The sequence below is a fragment of the Sorex fumeus genome, unplaced genomic scaffold, assembly GCF_029834395.1.
Source record: "Sorex fumeus unplaced genomic scaffold, SorFum_2.1 ptg000197l, whole genome shotgun sequence".
Lineage (NCBI taxonomy): Eukaryota > Metazoa > Chordata > Mammalia > Eulipotyphla > Soricidae > Sorex > Sorex fumeus.
The window spans coordinates 1,207,987-1,222,944 of NW_026606254.1; the positions used below are offsets into that span (position 1 = coordinate 1,207,987).

General features: G+C 59.4%; 2 protein-coding genes across 2 annotated transcripts in view; one reads left to right on the plus strand and one right to left on the minus strand.

Annotated features, from left to right (window-relative positions):
* PTGES (prostaglandin E synthase) overlaps positions 1–1,058 on the plus strand; it is a 54,228-nt gene extending 53,170 nt beyond the window's left edge. The window contains exon 4 of the mRNA XM_056108175.1: positions 809–1,058. Coding sequence (XP_055964150.1) covers positions 809–1,058 — 250 coding nt within the window. The remainder of the gene's footprint in view (positions 1–808) is intronic.
* An 8,174-nt stretch (positions 1,059–9,232) lies between these two features.
* The window catches only part of PRRX2 (paired related homeobox 2), a 47,296-nt gene continuing 41,570 nt past the window's right edge, over positions 9,233–14,958 (minus strand). The window contains exons 2-4 of the mRNA XM_056108168.1: positions 12,147–12,334; positions 10,988–11,166; positions 9,233–9,524 (exon numbers count right to left, since the gene is read on the minus strand). Coding sequence (XP_055964143.1) covers positions 9,389–9,524; positions 10,988–11,166; positions 12,147–12,334 — 503 coding nt within the window. The 3' untranslated portion in view covers positions 9,233–9,388. The remainder of the gene's footprint in view (positions 9,525–10,987; positions 11,167–12,146; positions 12,335–14,958) is intronic.

Below are 14,958 nucleotides of genomic sequence, written 5' to 3' on the forward strand. Positions count from 1 at the left end.
GCAGTGCTCAGGGATTACTCCTGGCTCTGTGCTCAGGGATCACTCTTGGCAGTGCTGGGGGGAGGGGGCACTTGGGATGCTGGGGATCGAACCCAGGTCCGCTGCATGCAAGGCAAGTGCCCTGCCTGCTGTACTATCACTCCAGCTCCTCTTTTTTAATTGATGGGGCCATGCCCAGTGATACTCAGGGACCAGGACTCCTGGCTCTGTGCACAGGGGACATCTCTGCTGGTACTTGAGGGACCCTGTGCGGTGCCTGGGAATTGAACCAGGTTCTCAGTTCTGCTCGGGGCGTAACCTCTGTACTAGTCTCCACCCAGTTCTTTCTTTTCTGTTTTGCTTTGTTTTGGAGACCACATATCACACTGCTCAGGGCTGACTCCTGGCTCGGTGCTCAGGGATCACTCCTGGTGGGGCTTGGGGGGGTCCATATGTGGTGCTGGGGATCAAACCTGGGTCTGTTGTATGCCAGGGACGTGCCTTAACCTGCTGGACCATCTCCAGTCCCCCATCTTTTTGTTTGTTTTTGGGTCACACCCAGCGATGCTCAGGCCTTACTCCTGTTTCTCTGCTCACGGGTCCTTCCTGGCACGCCAGGCTAATGCCCTCCCCACTGTCCTCTCGCCAGGCCGATTCCTGCACCCTCGGTGGGCCGGGCCCCTCTCCTCCCTCCCGCCCTGCAGAACTCTTCCCCCCCCCCCCCCCCGGCCACACACACACCCCAGTGGTCTTCAGATGCCCCCCATCGTGCTGCGAGGCCACTGGGGGCAGCCGATGCCCGGGACTGACCGTGCCCGTTGTTTTGCAGAGCCCACCGGAACGACATGGAGACCATCTACCCGTTCCTCTTCCTGGGCCTCGTCTACTCCTTCCTGGGCCCGGACCCGGTGGTGGCCCGACTGCACTTCCTGATCTTCTTCCTGGGCCGCCTGGCGCACACCGTGGCCTACCTGGGCAAGCTGCGCGCGCCCACCCGCTCGCTGGCCTACGTGCTGGCCCAGCTGCCCTGCGCCTCCATGGCCCTGCAGGTCGCCTGGGAAGCCGCCCGCCACCTGTGATGGCAGCTGCTGCCTCGCCCCCGCCTCCCCAACCCCGCACCTGGAGCCTGGGGCGGGCCGCAGGTGTGGCCGCAGGCGCGGACCGGGATGATGTGCGCCTGCGCACTGAGCACCCCTGAAGCGGCCGCCCGGAGCATCCCGCAGAAACCGTCCCACCACTGAGATCGCGGAACGGGACACACTCAGGAACCCGCCGGGGAAAGGGACCCTGGGCCTGGCCGTCGAGGCCCAGGTGAAGATGCGCCCTCTGGATCTGGGGGCCGCGCCTGGGCTCCTGCGTTGTCGGGAACCCCGCAGGACCGGCTAGACCCGGGCCCGGATGGGCGGCCAGGGTTGGCTCTGTGGTTCTCCTAGGTTGGGGAGGGGGAGACGGGAGGGACGGCGGGTGTGCACTCCTCTTGCCTCTGGACCCTTCCGTTTCCAAATCAACCACTAAAAGGAAATGTCTGGCCTTTTGTGAGCCACACGTGGGTATCTCTGTGTGTGTGTGTGTGTGTGTGTGTGTGTGTGTGTGTGTGTGTTGGGGGGGCCTCCAGGCTTTCTTGGGGTCACCGGAAAGCCACGCTTGTAGTTCTGAGTTCTGGGATAACTCCTGATGGACCTCGAACCTGGGCAGCCACGGTACAGCCCTGCCCTGCTGTACCATTGTACCATCCTTCCAGCCCAACTTCCAGACTTTTTTGAGGGGAGGGTTAGACCTGCTCAGGGGTTACTCCCAGTTCTGTGCATAGGGATCCCTCCTGGCAGGGCTCGGGGACCATATTGGGGTGTCGCGGAAGGGACCCTGTGAGCCGCTGTGCCGTCACTCCACCCAACCTCCAAACTTTTTTTTTTTTTTTGCGGGGTGGGGGGTCACACCCAGCCACATTCAGAGGTTCCTCCTGACTCTGCACTCAGGAATCACTCCTGGCAGTTCTTGGGGGGACCCTATGGGATGCTGGGGATTGAACCCGGGTTGGCTGTGTGCCCTCCCCACTGTGGTATCGCTCCGGCCCCCTCCAGACTCTTGTGATTGTGTTTTCATCGTGAACTGGCCCCCTGGGCCCACCACTCTGAACCACGCCCCGTGCCCAGGCTGACGGGGCTCCAGCTTGCTAGCGTTCATGGGGGGGGGCCACACAGCCAGGATGCGGACTCTGGGACCGGAAGTGACTCCCAGGCGGACCCCTGCATCTGGAAGGTGGGGTGATCTGAGCCCCCCCTCACAGCCGTTGACTTGGAGGTGAGTGCTCTGAACCCTGCACATGCCCCCAGCATGCTCCCCCGGCTTGGGGAAGGCTCCCCTAGCACCAAGGCATGTCCCCACCCTGCCGTTCTGTAGCCTTAGATCTCAGCCTCCCTCTCCCCAAGGACAGTGCGCCTGCAGGGCTGGGGGCAGCGCTGAGGGGCCCACAGGACAGCCAGGCGCGGCTGGGCGCGGACTGCAGTGCCCCCTGGTGGTGAGACGGCGTTTTCGTTCCTAAGCGCCTGCTCTTGGCTCATTGAACCAAAAAAAAAAAAAAACTTTATTTTTTTGTTTTGTTTTGAGGGGGCCGCACTCAGCAATGCTCAGGGGTTACTCCAGGCTCTGCGCTCAGGAATCTCTCCTGGCGGTGCTTGAAGGACCATGTGGGATGATGAGCTCGAACCTGGGCTGGCCGAGTGTGAGGCAAGTGCCCTACCTGTGGTACTATCATGGGTTACTCCTGGCTCTGAGCTCGGAAATTACTCTTGGCAGTGCTCAGGGGACCATAACGGATGCCACGGATGGAACCTGGGTCGGCCACATGAGAGGCAAATGCCCTTAACGCTGTACTAGTGCTCTGGCCCCACCAGCTGGTTTGAATTTCATGTTAATTAGGTCCAGAGTCCCTGACCTGTTCATTTTTAGCGTCACATGGCCCCTGAGCACCGTGTAACCCCTCCTGGTACTCCATGCCTGAACAGCTAGCCCCCTGGGCCTCCTGATCATTGCCTGGGAGCCCCCCCAACTGCCTCTCCCTCCCCCCAAAAAAAATGTCGGGCTGGAAACTACAACAGATAGGGCTCTTGCGTTCAACACAGCTGACCCGGATTTGATCTCCAGCATCCCAGATGGTCCTGAAAGACCAACCAGGAGTAAGCCCTGAGCACAGAGCCAAGAGTACCCCTGAGCACCACCAGGTGTGGCTCAAAAGCAGGCCCTCCCCCATAAAACAGTGGGACGGTTTGATTGGGGGGGGCAGGGCGCGGCTGCAGGGCAGAGTCAATTTGGGGACAAGTGCCTCACATACCCAGACAGGGTGATGCCACAGAGGACAAAATAGTCTGGTGGGGTCATCTGCACATCTTCCCAGGGGCTTTGGGAGGGGCTCCGCTGGGTGAAGCTAAAGGCTGTGCCAACGCAGTGGTTTAGGCCTGTCCCAGCCCTCCCACTCTCTGTAGGTCAGGAGTTCAGTGAGGCTGAGTACGTGCCTTGCCTGGGGTCTCCCACAGGGCAACCCTGGACCCCAGGCTGAGGTCCCCGTCGAGCTTGTTGAAGGATTGTGTGACGGACGGGTACCCTCCATCCCAGGGTGGCTCCCCTTGGCAGAGTGCTGGTCTCCTGAAACGGGAGACCACCCCTTCAGCTGATTAGGTCAGGCCCACCCACTTGGCCTCACCTGGATTTTTTTTTTTGTTTTGGGGACACACCCAATGATGCTCAAGGATTATTCCTGGCTGGCTTGGGGGACCATGTGGGATGCTGGGGATCAAACTCAGGTTGGCCACATACAGGGTGAGCATCCTCTGCTGTAACTATCACTCCAGCCTTATCTCACTTTGGATTGAAAGCCACCTGGTGAGGGACCCTAACTCCATCTCTAAGTCCCTGCTCTGGAATATTCTATGCTTAGATGCAAGTCAGGCTCCCTGGTCTGGGGGGGTTGGGTTACAGGGAAATGTGCCCATTGTAACTCTCCTCGGGTTCTCTGATTCACAGTGCCCACTCTAGACTCCCAATCCTGTGCTCAGTCCAGTCTCCCTTCTAGGGAGTGAACTAAGATTCAGTGGGTGATGGAGCTGGAGAGACAGTACAGGGGTTTCGGTGCTTTTCCTGCTCACGGCTGATTCAGGTTCAATTCCCAGCACCACACACGGTCCCCCAAACACTGCCAGGAATCCCTGAGGGGCTGGAGTGTTAGTACAGCGGGGAGGGTGTTTGCCTTGCATGCAGCCAACCCAGGTTCGATTCTTGGCACCCTATATGGTTCCTTGAGCACTGTCAGTAGTAATTCCTGAGCTCAGAGCCAGGAGTAACCCCTGAGCATCGCCGGGTATGACCCCAAAAAAAAAAAATGAAGTGGCCCCTGAGCACAGAGCCAGGAGTAACCCCTGAGCACTGTTGAGTGTGGTCAAAAACAAATCAGAGCGGTGACTGGGAAGATGGCACAGGGCCAGACTGTAAGTCTGGCATGCCCAGGGCGCTGGGTTTGAACCAAAGGACCCGACCAGCACTGCAAAAAAAAAAAAAAGATCGGGGCTGGAGCAATAGCACAGCGGGTAGGGCATTTGCTTTGCACGCAGCCAACCTGGGTTCAATTCCCAGCATCCCATATGGTCCCCCGAGCACCGCCAGGAGTGATTCCTGAGTGCAGGGTCAGGAGTAACCCCTGAGCATTGCCGGGTGTGACCCAAAAAGCAAAAAAAAAAAAAAAAAAAAAAAAACCAAAAAAATGAACACATTTGTATCTGTAGCTTAGGGGTAGAACACCCGCCTAGCAATGTATAAGGTCTTGGGCTCAACGCTTGGCGCCACCAGAAAAAGAAAAAGGAAGAACTAAAATGTCGGGCTGGAGAGAGGAAACACTAGGTTTGACAAAAACAAAAACCCAAAACAAAAATGGGGTCATAGAGATAGTATAGCGGGCATGGTGTTTGCCTTGCATGCGGCCAACCTGGGTTTGATCCTCAGCATCCCGTAGGACCCGAGTGCAGAGCCAGGAGTAAATGAGCACAGCCAGATGAACCCGCGACCCCTCCCCCCAAAAAAAAGAGATTTTCAAACAATCAGCACTTGTGAATATCTAAAAGGGACTTAACACCACTCTCAAAGCATCCAGATCTGGCTAGGAGCACAGCTGGGAGGACATTTGTTTTGCACGTGGCTCACCTGGGCTCGATCCGGAGCATCCCATATGGTCCCCGCCCACCAGGAGTCACCCCTGAGCACCACCAGGTGTGGCTCCAAGAAACAAAACCGAACCAGAAAAAAACTATCTAGATGGTCAGAGCTGATGAAGCCGCCTCCGTGGGTTGAGTTTTGGATGGACAGGGGTCCTCACTGGCCGACAGAAATCCCAGAAGCGCATGTGTCTAGGCAGATGGATGTCGGAGAGAAGCATGTCTCTTACTTGCAGGGTTTGATTCTTAGTTGAACACTTCTGGGGCCACTTTCGTCCTAGAAAGTCACTAAATTACTGGGTACCTCCCTCTCCTCTCCTCTCCTCCCCTCCCCTCTCCTCCCCTTACCTCCCCTCCCCTCTCCTCCCCTCTCCTCTCCTCTCCTTCTCAGCAGGGGTGGAACCACCAGCCCCCATCTAACTGATTTTCTCCCTCCCATGCCCCCTTCCTGGCTCCTGGGTTATTTCTCCAACCCCTGGAGATGGAATGACCGAAAACCGCGCCTGCGGTCTGTGGGTGTGCGGGCGCCCCCGCTGGCGGTTTCGGGTTTGCTTGTTTCTTTTTGTTTGTTTTTAGGCCGCGCTGGAAACAAACGGTGCTCAGGGATGCTCAGGGATGCTCAGGGATGCTCAGGGGCTGCTCCCGGCCCTACCGCGGGGATCGCCCTGGTGGTACCCAGGGGGTTGAATCCGGGTCAGGCGTGCGAGTCAAACGCCCCCGCGCCCGTCCGCCCCCGGTGTCCTTTCACTCCGGCTCCAGGGTCGGTTCGCTTTGCGCTGGTCCTGAGGGGACTGTCCCCGTAGGGACGCTCTCTGCCCAGCGTCTCAGTGACCCGCAGCGCCCCCTAGGGCTGGGCGGCGGAAGTGGACTCCGCTCTGCTCCCCAGCTTCCCCTCCCTGCCAGAGGGCGGTGGGTGGGAGAAGCGCCCAGGACCAGATGTGCCTGGGTCTCTGCAGGAAAATGCCGCTTCAGGTCGGGATGGGGAATTTCTTTGCTTGGGGGCCGCACCCAGTGATGCTCGGGACTTATTCCTGGCTCTGTGCTCAGGAATCATCCCTGACGGTGCTCAGGGGACCCTATGGGATTCTGGGGATTGAACCTGGGTGGGCCCGGGAAAGGCAAATGCCCTCCTCGCTATCACTCCCGCCCCAGGCTGGGGAATATTTTTATTTCCTCTTTCTACCTTCACTCAGCCCCATCAGAGCGTCCATTTGCCCAGGAAGAGCAGCGCTTGGACTGTGAGCCCATTTCACAGAGGAGGAAGCAGAGGCAAGGAAAGCGCCTTCCGCCAGCAATCACTAGGACTTTTGCTCTTTTGCTTGCTTTTATTTGATTTTTTTATAATGGAGGGAGCTGGTCTCATCCGTTCATTCTTTTATTTATTTGTTTTTTGGGGGGGTCACACTCGGCGGTGCACATGGGTGACTCCTGGCTCTGCACTCAGGAATCACTCCTGGCGGTGCTCGCGGGACCATATGGGATGCTGGGAATCGAACCCAGGTCGGCCGCATGCAAGGCAAACGCCTTTCCTGCTGTGCTATCGCTCCAGTCCCTTACTTTTTTTTTTAAGTTTTTGAGCCATACAGGGCTGTGCTCAGGATTTACTCCAGGCTCTGTGCTCAGGGGTGACTTCTGATTGTGTTTGGGGGAAACATATGTGATGTCAAGGACTGAATCCAGGTCAACTGTAGGCAAAGCAAGTACATGGCCCTACACGACCTCTCTGCCCCAACCAAAGTGCTTTGAAAGAGCCAGACCTCCCTTCCTTCAATCTCTCTCCCTCTCTCCCTTCCCCTTTATTTCAAATAAAAATAGACACAGGCACGCACAATTGCTTCTCCCTGGCTCGTCCAGCCAAATGGGCAGAGGGAAACCAGGGAGAGGAGGGGATCGAGTCCCCCAGCCTGCGATGGAGTTTGGGTACCTTGGCCTCATGGAAAATTCTATCCCGGGCCGGGTGCCCGGGAAACTGCCCACACAGCCCAGCAATTAGGAGCGCGCGCTGACAGGGATGTTTGAATCGGCATCTTTGCCGGGACAGCCGCTCGCGGTGGCCTGGGCCGCATGTGCAAGCGATTAGGCCGCTTTGTTTTCTCTGAGCGCTGAGGAGGAAGTGACATTGACATCCTCCCAGTCCCGCGGCAGGGCCAAGGCCTCCGTGGGAATCGGGCCCCTGGCTTCCCCCACGCTGGCTCCGGGGGGCCCGAGCCCCCGGCCTGGGGTGACCCCCAGCTCTGCCGCGAGGAACGCGCCAATCTGGCTGCGCTCCGTGGCTCCCGCCCTTTGGACTGAAAATAGAGCAGATGTGGGCCTGGGCGGGCCTCCCCCGCCTCTGCACCCCGCTGGGGTTCTGGGGGAGAGAGGAGGCTGCTCTCCCTGCTGCCGGGTGCCCCGCTGTGGCCCCAGGGGTCACCCCAGGATGCCACGAGGCCCTCGGTGGAGGTGCACAGCAGCTCTGGCTAAGGGCTGGTCTGCCCAACACCCCCGCTTCCCCTGACCAGGTACCAACGCCCGCCCCTGCAGTGTCCAGACCACCCCCACCGCCCCCTGCCTCAGCCTGTTGCTTGGCCTTGGATCAGGTGGCTGCATGCTGAGCACCACCTCGATCCCTCCAAGACAGAGCCCAGGGGCGTGGACTCACTCCCCACTGTGTGGCATAGATTGCTCTGGTCATGCAAGGCCCACATGAGCCAGCCACTTCTCTCCACCATCATCCTGCACCTGGAGGGCCCAATCCCAGAGCTCACCCTACCGCCTCAAAGACAACTCACCCCAGGACCTTCTGACATGCTGCAGCAACTCCACGACACCTCCTCCAGGAAGCCAGCCAGTATGCCTTGGACTGGATGTGAGGCCCTTAGTGCCTGGTGTGAACTTCTGATGCTAAGTACCCTGACAGTTCTGGGTTGTCGCCTCAGGGCCCCGGGAGCCCCCATCCACCTGGCCCCCAATATGACCAGTGTTTCATTGTCCAGTGAACGAACGTAAGCCTGTAGGCCCCTCCCACTCATGCTAATTACTAGGCCACACCCACCACTAGCCCCGCCCACATCTGCCTCAGCCCCGCCCACCCTACAATCCACCTCCTGTAGGCCCCGCCCACCCGCCCTGGTTGGTCCCGCCCAGCCGCTCTCCCATGCGCACGGCAGGGCAGCCAGCACGTGGCCACTAGAGTCATTTGGCTCAGAAGTCGCCTCACGTGATCAAATGTGTAGGGACGAACAGGGAGCAGGGTTAGTTATCAGGCGAGGACCCGCGCGTGGCTTTGGTGTGTTGGGCCAGGCGAGGGACTTGTGCGGACAGTGGACACGGGTGGGCCCGGCAGACAAGGGAAAAGCAGCCAGAGGAAGGGACTCGTGGTCTCTGCGCCCTCTGGATGCTGACCCACTTCCTGGGGGCTGACTGGGCCGCTCTGAGCTCGGGCTCTCTTCCCAGGAGGGGCCCAGGGTAGGGTGGGGGGCCGTGGCTTCTGGATGTCCCTGGCTGGAGGAACCAGTGTCCTATCACCCTGTGCGAATGTATGAAGATAGGGGAACTGGAGCAAGGACTGCCAGGGCCGTTGGCTGTTGGGGTCTCTGTCCTGTGAATTTGCCTGGTACAATCCCCCCCACCCCCCGCCTTGCGGGGCCATTGGGCCGGTTCTCTTCTGGGTCCAATGTCAACAGGGAGCTTACAACAGGGTGGCGTGGGGGTTCACTCCAGCCTCTGTTCCAGCCCACCACCTGCCCCCTGCACAGAGCAGAGGGCAGAGCCCCGCCTGGCAGGAGGGGGGATCCCAGCCATTGTCATACCTCAGGTTGTCCCCCTGCACCGGGGTGGCCAGTGGGGTGCAGGGCCACTCTTGGGCCTCCTGGGCTCTGCAGGGCAACCTGGGGATGTATCAGCAGATGCCCAGACACAGACCACAGTCCCAAGCCAGAGCGGGACCCACAGGGTGAGCCCTGACCCAGCCGCCCTCATCCCACCTCTGCGACGTTTGGGGGGCTCAAACGTTTATTTCTTAGACCAAAGCTTCGGGGTTTTCATACACGAAGTGAGAGTTGTCCTTGGGGAGCTCCAGCTCCACCTTCGGGCCGAGACATCCGCAGGCCGGGTAAGGCCAGGTCCTCGCAGGCCGCGCTGGGGCTGGGTGTCCGACCGAAGGAAGGGCCTGTCCCGGGCACCCGTGCCCGCTCCCGGACTGGTGTCGCGCGGCCTCGCCACCGCTGTCAGTTCACCGTGGGCACCTGACTGTGGTGCAGGCTGAACTCCTTGGCCTTGAGCCGGAGGCTGGCGATGCTATTGGCCATGTTGACGCCCGAGGGCGTGGGGCCCGCGCCTCCGGGGCTGTAGGATGGCACCGTGCTGGGGGCACAAAGACATGGCTGTGGTGGGCACATGGCCTGGGGCTGCCCTCCCCCCAGCCCATCCTCAGCCTGCGGCCCTGGGAACCCTCCTCTGGGGGTGCAGGATGGGGAGTCCCCGCAGTGGACTCTGGCCTCATCCTGCCACATCCTGAGAGCAGGACGTTGGGCCCAGGCAGGTGAGATGCCCGAGCACCCACCTGGATTGGAGTGCCCTGGGGTGCCCTGTCTCCTGGCCCGGGCCAGGTAAGAGAGCGGGGAGTGCTGTGAGGTCCTGGGGGTCCCAGACTCAGATCCCACAATCTAACCTGCAGAGCCGCCGTGGTTGGTTATGGGGGAGGGGGTGCTCATACCGGCTGAGGGGCAGGAGAGTCCCCCGGAATCTAGAGGGCCAGGAGCTCACTCCCTGGTACCTCCTGGCCCACCCCGCCCCTTGGTGCATTTTCCAGGACTGCCCTGGGCCAAACTGCCCCAGAGCTTGGCTCTGATTTTCAGCTCGACCTGGGGGACCTCCCTTCTCTGCCCTCCTTGCCTCAATTTCTCTCCTGGAGCCCCCAACTCAGGATGAAGGGGCTCCAAAACTTCCTGCAAGTTTGTAACTCAGGCTGAAGTGGCATCTTCATCTTCCTCGTGTGTGTGTGTGTGTGTGTGTGTGTGTGTGTGTGTGTGAGCGTACTACTGACCCTGTGCTCAGGAATGACCCCTGGCGGTGCCCAGGGTACCATAGGCAATGCTGGGGATTGAACAGGAGTCAGCCTCCTAGAAGACAAGCATCTTAATCTCTCAGGCTCCTTGTGTGTGTGCGTGTTTGTGTGTACTACTCCTGGTCCTGTGCTCAGGAGTGACCCCTGGTGGTGCCTGGGGGTCATTGCCATAGGCACAGGCAATGCTGGGGATTGAACAGGCGTTAGTCTCCTAGAAGACAATCATCTTAATCTCTCAGGTCCCGAGAGGGAGAGAGAGAGAGAGAGAGAGAGAGAGAGAGAGAGAGAGAGAGAGAGAGAGAGAGAGAGAGAGAGAGAGCGCTACTCCTGGACTCCTGGTCCTGTGCTCAGGAGTGACCCCTGGCGGTGACCCGGGGATCTTAGGCAATGCTGGGGATTGAACAGATGTCAGCCTCCTAGAAGGCAAGCACCTTATCTCTCAGGCTCCTTAAGTGTGAGCGCGCGCGTGTGTGTGTGTGTGTGTGTGTGTGCGCGCGCGCGCGCGGCGCACGTGACTTCCCTCTGGGTACTTGGGGAGTCATGTCAATCCCGGGGGCTGCCCCGGCACTCACCCTGGCCCAGCCCCGTCTCCACACGCCCATCACGCATGTGGCCACTGTGCTGACACATGTCCGCGCCACGCCCCGTGGCCACACTCATGATGACCACACCCACTCACCTTCCACTTGGGGGGGGGGGGCCTATGCCCAGACTTGCCTCTGCCCCGGGGAGTCTGGGTCCCTGCGCGGCCCCCACTCACCTGTAGGGGGCGGAGGTGGTCCAGGAGAGGTAATCGGGGCTGAGCGCGGTGGGCCTGGGCGCCACCGGCTGCTCGATGGCCGCCTCCTGGCTGTAGGACTTGAGCAGCGAGGCCGAGCGGTTGGCCAGCATGGCCCGCTCGTTGCGGCGGAACTTGGCTCTGCGGTTCTGAAACCAGACCTGAGGGCGGGAGGAGGGATGAGCTGGGAGCCCCGGGTTCCCATAAGCCGCCCCAGAAACACAGCCTCGCCTCTCTGAGCCTCAGTTTCCCCTGGGAGATCAGGGGGATGAACGGTGCCCGCTGCGTGGGTTCAGATTAACAGGGAGCTGAGAAACTGGGGCTTCGCCCGGAGGTGTTGGGGGCCGGGGGGGGGGGGAGGGGGGCTGCGACATGGGGACCCCGGAAAGGTCCAGGCGCCCACAGTGACAGTGATTGGTGGAGGCCTGCGTGGGAGAGGCTGGGGGAGGGGCACACTTGCACGCACACCCCTAGCATTGTCGGGAGGGACCCTGGTGGCCTCCGGGGTGCAGCCCCCCACAACTGCTGGGAGGGACAGGAAGGAAAGGTGGGTCCCAGCAACAGGGCGGGGTGCAGGGCGCTTGCCTTGCCCGGAACCAAGCCCAGCACTGATATGGTCCCCCTGAACCCACCAGAAGTGATCTCTGAGCAGAGCCAGGAGTAAGGCCCCTGCCAGAGCACAGAGGAGAAGAAGGAAGAGGGCAAGGAAGGGAGAGGGGGGAGGGAAAGCAGCCCAACGCCCCAATTCTAAGCCCTGAGCAAACATAAGAATTCTTGGAATTCTCCCTAGAAGATAGATCCAGGTGTGTGATCCCCATTTTTCAAGGCCCGCAAGGCTCAGAGGTTGATTAACCTGCTTAAAGCTACAAAGCTGGGAAATGAGCCTGCCACACGACCCCTCTCTGTTTTGGTTTTGTTTTCGGGTCCCACCCGGTTGATGCTCAGGGATAACTCCTGGCTCTGCACTCTGGGACGCCGGGGATGGAACCCGGGTCAGCGGCGTGCAAGGAAAGTGTGCTTCCCCGCTGTGCTCCCGCTGGGGTCCCGGAGGAGGTAGCAAGTATTCTGGCTCGGTTCGGCCCGCCCTGCCAGGCTCGGGGCTGGGGTCCCTCCCGGCCCACCCCCCCTCCCCGCACCGCACCTGCACGCGCGCCTCGCTGAGGTTGACGCGCCGCGCCAGCTCCTCCCGCACGAAGGCGTCGGGGTAGTGCGTGCGCTCGAACACGCGCTCCAGCGCCTGCAGTTGGCTGCTGTTGAATGTCGTGCGGTTCCGCCGCTGCTTCTTCTTCCTCTTGCTGGCGCCGCCGCGCCCGGGGCTGGGGCACTCACCTGCGGAGAGCACTGGGCTGAGCTGGGGTGGGCAGCCGGTGGGGGCCTCCAGTGCCGACACAGTTCCCCGGCTTTCCCCAAGTCCCCCAGAGGGGCTCCCACCTCGTGCCCAGCCTGCGATTGCAACGATAAAGAGCAGGCTGGTCAGTCCGAGTCCAGGGCACAGAGCTCAAACCTGCACGTGGTGGGATGCTCCCTGGAACGGTCCAGCAAAGCTTCCCGTTAACTCAGGAAGGAGAGTTGGGGCTCTCGTCCAAGCTACAGTGACTGGTGGACACGGGTTTGAACTGCAAGCCTGACCCCAGAATCCTGGCCACCAAACCTGCCGGCAGTGGGGGACAGTCCTCCAGAGCCCCACCGTCCAAGGTGTCTTGCCCCAGGGGCACTGCACCAGGAAGACGGGCACCGGGTGGGTCCATCAGCAGGGATAGGGCAGGATCCAGGTGTCTACACCGCAGGGCAGGCTAGGTTCAGGGAGAGACTCAACTTTGCTGGGTACCAGGAAGGTGGCCCCGGGAGGTGGTGCTAGGATTAGGTCTTTGTTGGGGCCAGAGTGGATAGCACAGTGGGTAGAGCACCTGCCTTGCAAGCAGATTCCAGGCATCCCACAGGGTCCCCTGAGCACCTCCAGGAGTAATCCCTGAGCACAGAGCTAGGGATAACTTTTGAGCATCTCTGGGTGTGGCCCCCAAACAAAATTGGGTTTTTGTTTTTATTTATTTTTTTTTCTTTTTGGGTCACACCTGGCAGTGTACAGGGGTTTCTCCTGGCTCTGCATTCAGGAGTTACTCCTGGCGGTGCTCAGGGGACCATAGGGGATGCTGGGAATCGAACCCGGGCCGGCCACGTGCAAGGCAAACGCCCTACCTGCTGTGCTATCTCTCCAGCCCCAAGAATTGGGTTTTTGGTGGATTTGTTTTGTTTCAGGGCCACACCCTGCAATGCTCAGGGGTTACTCCTGGCTCTGTGCTCAGGGATCACTCCTGGTGGTGCTCAGGGGACCCTATGGGATGCTAGGCATTGAACCCCAGCTCGGCCGTGTGCAAGGCAAGCACCCTTCCCACTGTACAATCTCTGCAGCCCCATTTGATGGATTTTGAGGGTTTGTTTTTGGGTCACATCTTGCAGTGCTCAGGAGTTACTCATGGCTCACTGCTCTGGGGGGTTCTGCTCCTGGCAGTTCTCAAGGGATGATGTGGTGTCAGGAATTGAATCCAGGCTTCCTGCAAGCAAAGTCTATAGCTCAACTCACTGAACTATCTCTTCGGCCCTTGAACTACGTGTGGAAGGAGTTCTCTGATCAGTGCCACGGCAGAGACGCACAGTGCATGAGAGAGAAAGAAACTGTGTTGGTCAGGTGTGTGGTCAGCTGCTCTGGGAAGTGTGGCCAGTGTCGCACTGCAGAAGGAGCCAGCAACTTACAACCACCGCTGTGCAGTTCAACCTCTGTATTTCTCTGATTTAAAGGTAGGTATTTCGATGGGCCAGAGAGATAGCACAGTCCACTGTGGGCACTTGCCTTGCAAGCCGCCAGCCCGGTATTGATCCTCAGCACCCCGTATGGTCCCCCCCAAGCCCCACCAGGAGTGATCCCTGGGCTCGGAGGCAGGGGTAAGCCCCGAGCACAGCCAGGTGTGACCCCCAAACAAACAAAATGTAGTTTGAGGCTCGAGGTACATTCTAGGGGGGGTCAAGATGTTTGTCTTACATGCAACCCATTTTGTCCCCCAGAGTGGCATGGTCCCCTAGGCACCTCTGGAAGTACCCCCCAAACCAGGGGGGCTCTAGAGCAACACTGGCTGTAGTGGTGCTCCCCCAAAACCTACCCCCCTAAAAATAGATAATTTTTTGCTTGAATTGAGTCACCATGAGATACAGTAACAAGCTTTCACGTTTGGGTTACAGTCACACAATGATCAAGCACCCACACCTCCACCAGTTCACATTCTCCACCACCAATGTCCCCAGTATACGCCCCCCTTTCCCACCCTCCCCCTGCCTCCATGGCAGACAATTTCCCCCACACTCTCTCTCTACTTTGGGGCATAATGATTTGCAATACAGATGCTGAGAGGTTATCACATTTGGTCCTTTAAAATATGTAATTCTTGGGGCTGGAGCGATAGCACAGCAGGTAGGGCGTTTGCCTTGCACGCAGCCAACCCGGGTTCAATTCCCAGCATCCCATATGGTCCCCTGAGCACCGCCAGGAGTAATTCCTGAGTGCAGAGCCAGGAGTAACCCCTGTGCATTGCCGGGTGTGACCCAAAAAAAGCCAAAAAATTTTTTTTAATTAAAAAAATATAGAATTATTTTGTTGTTGTTCTGGACCACACCCAGCAACGCTCAGGGGTTAGTCCTAGCTTGGTGCTCAGAGCTTCTGGCAGTGCTTGGGGAACCATATATATGGGGTGCTGGTGATTGAACCTGGGTCAGCTGTGTGCAAGGCAAACGCCCTCCCCACTCCGGCCCCCAAACGTATATACTTTATTCGGGGGAATCATGCTCAGTGGCCCTGTTAGTGGTCCTCGGGGAACTAGGTGATGCCAGGGATGGGATGGAAGAATCCTGCATGCAAAGTCGCGACTCCAGCCCTTGAAGCATCTCCCTGGCCCCCCAATACT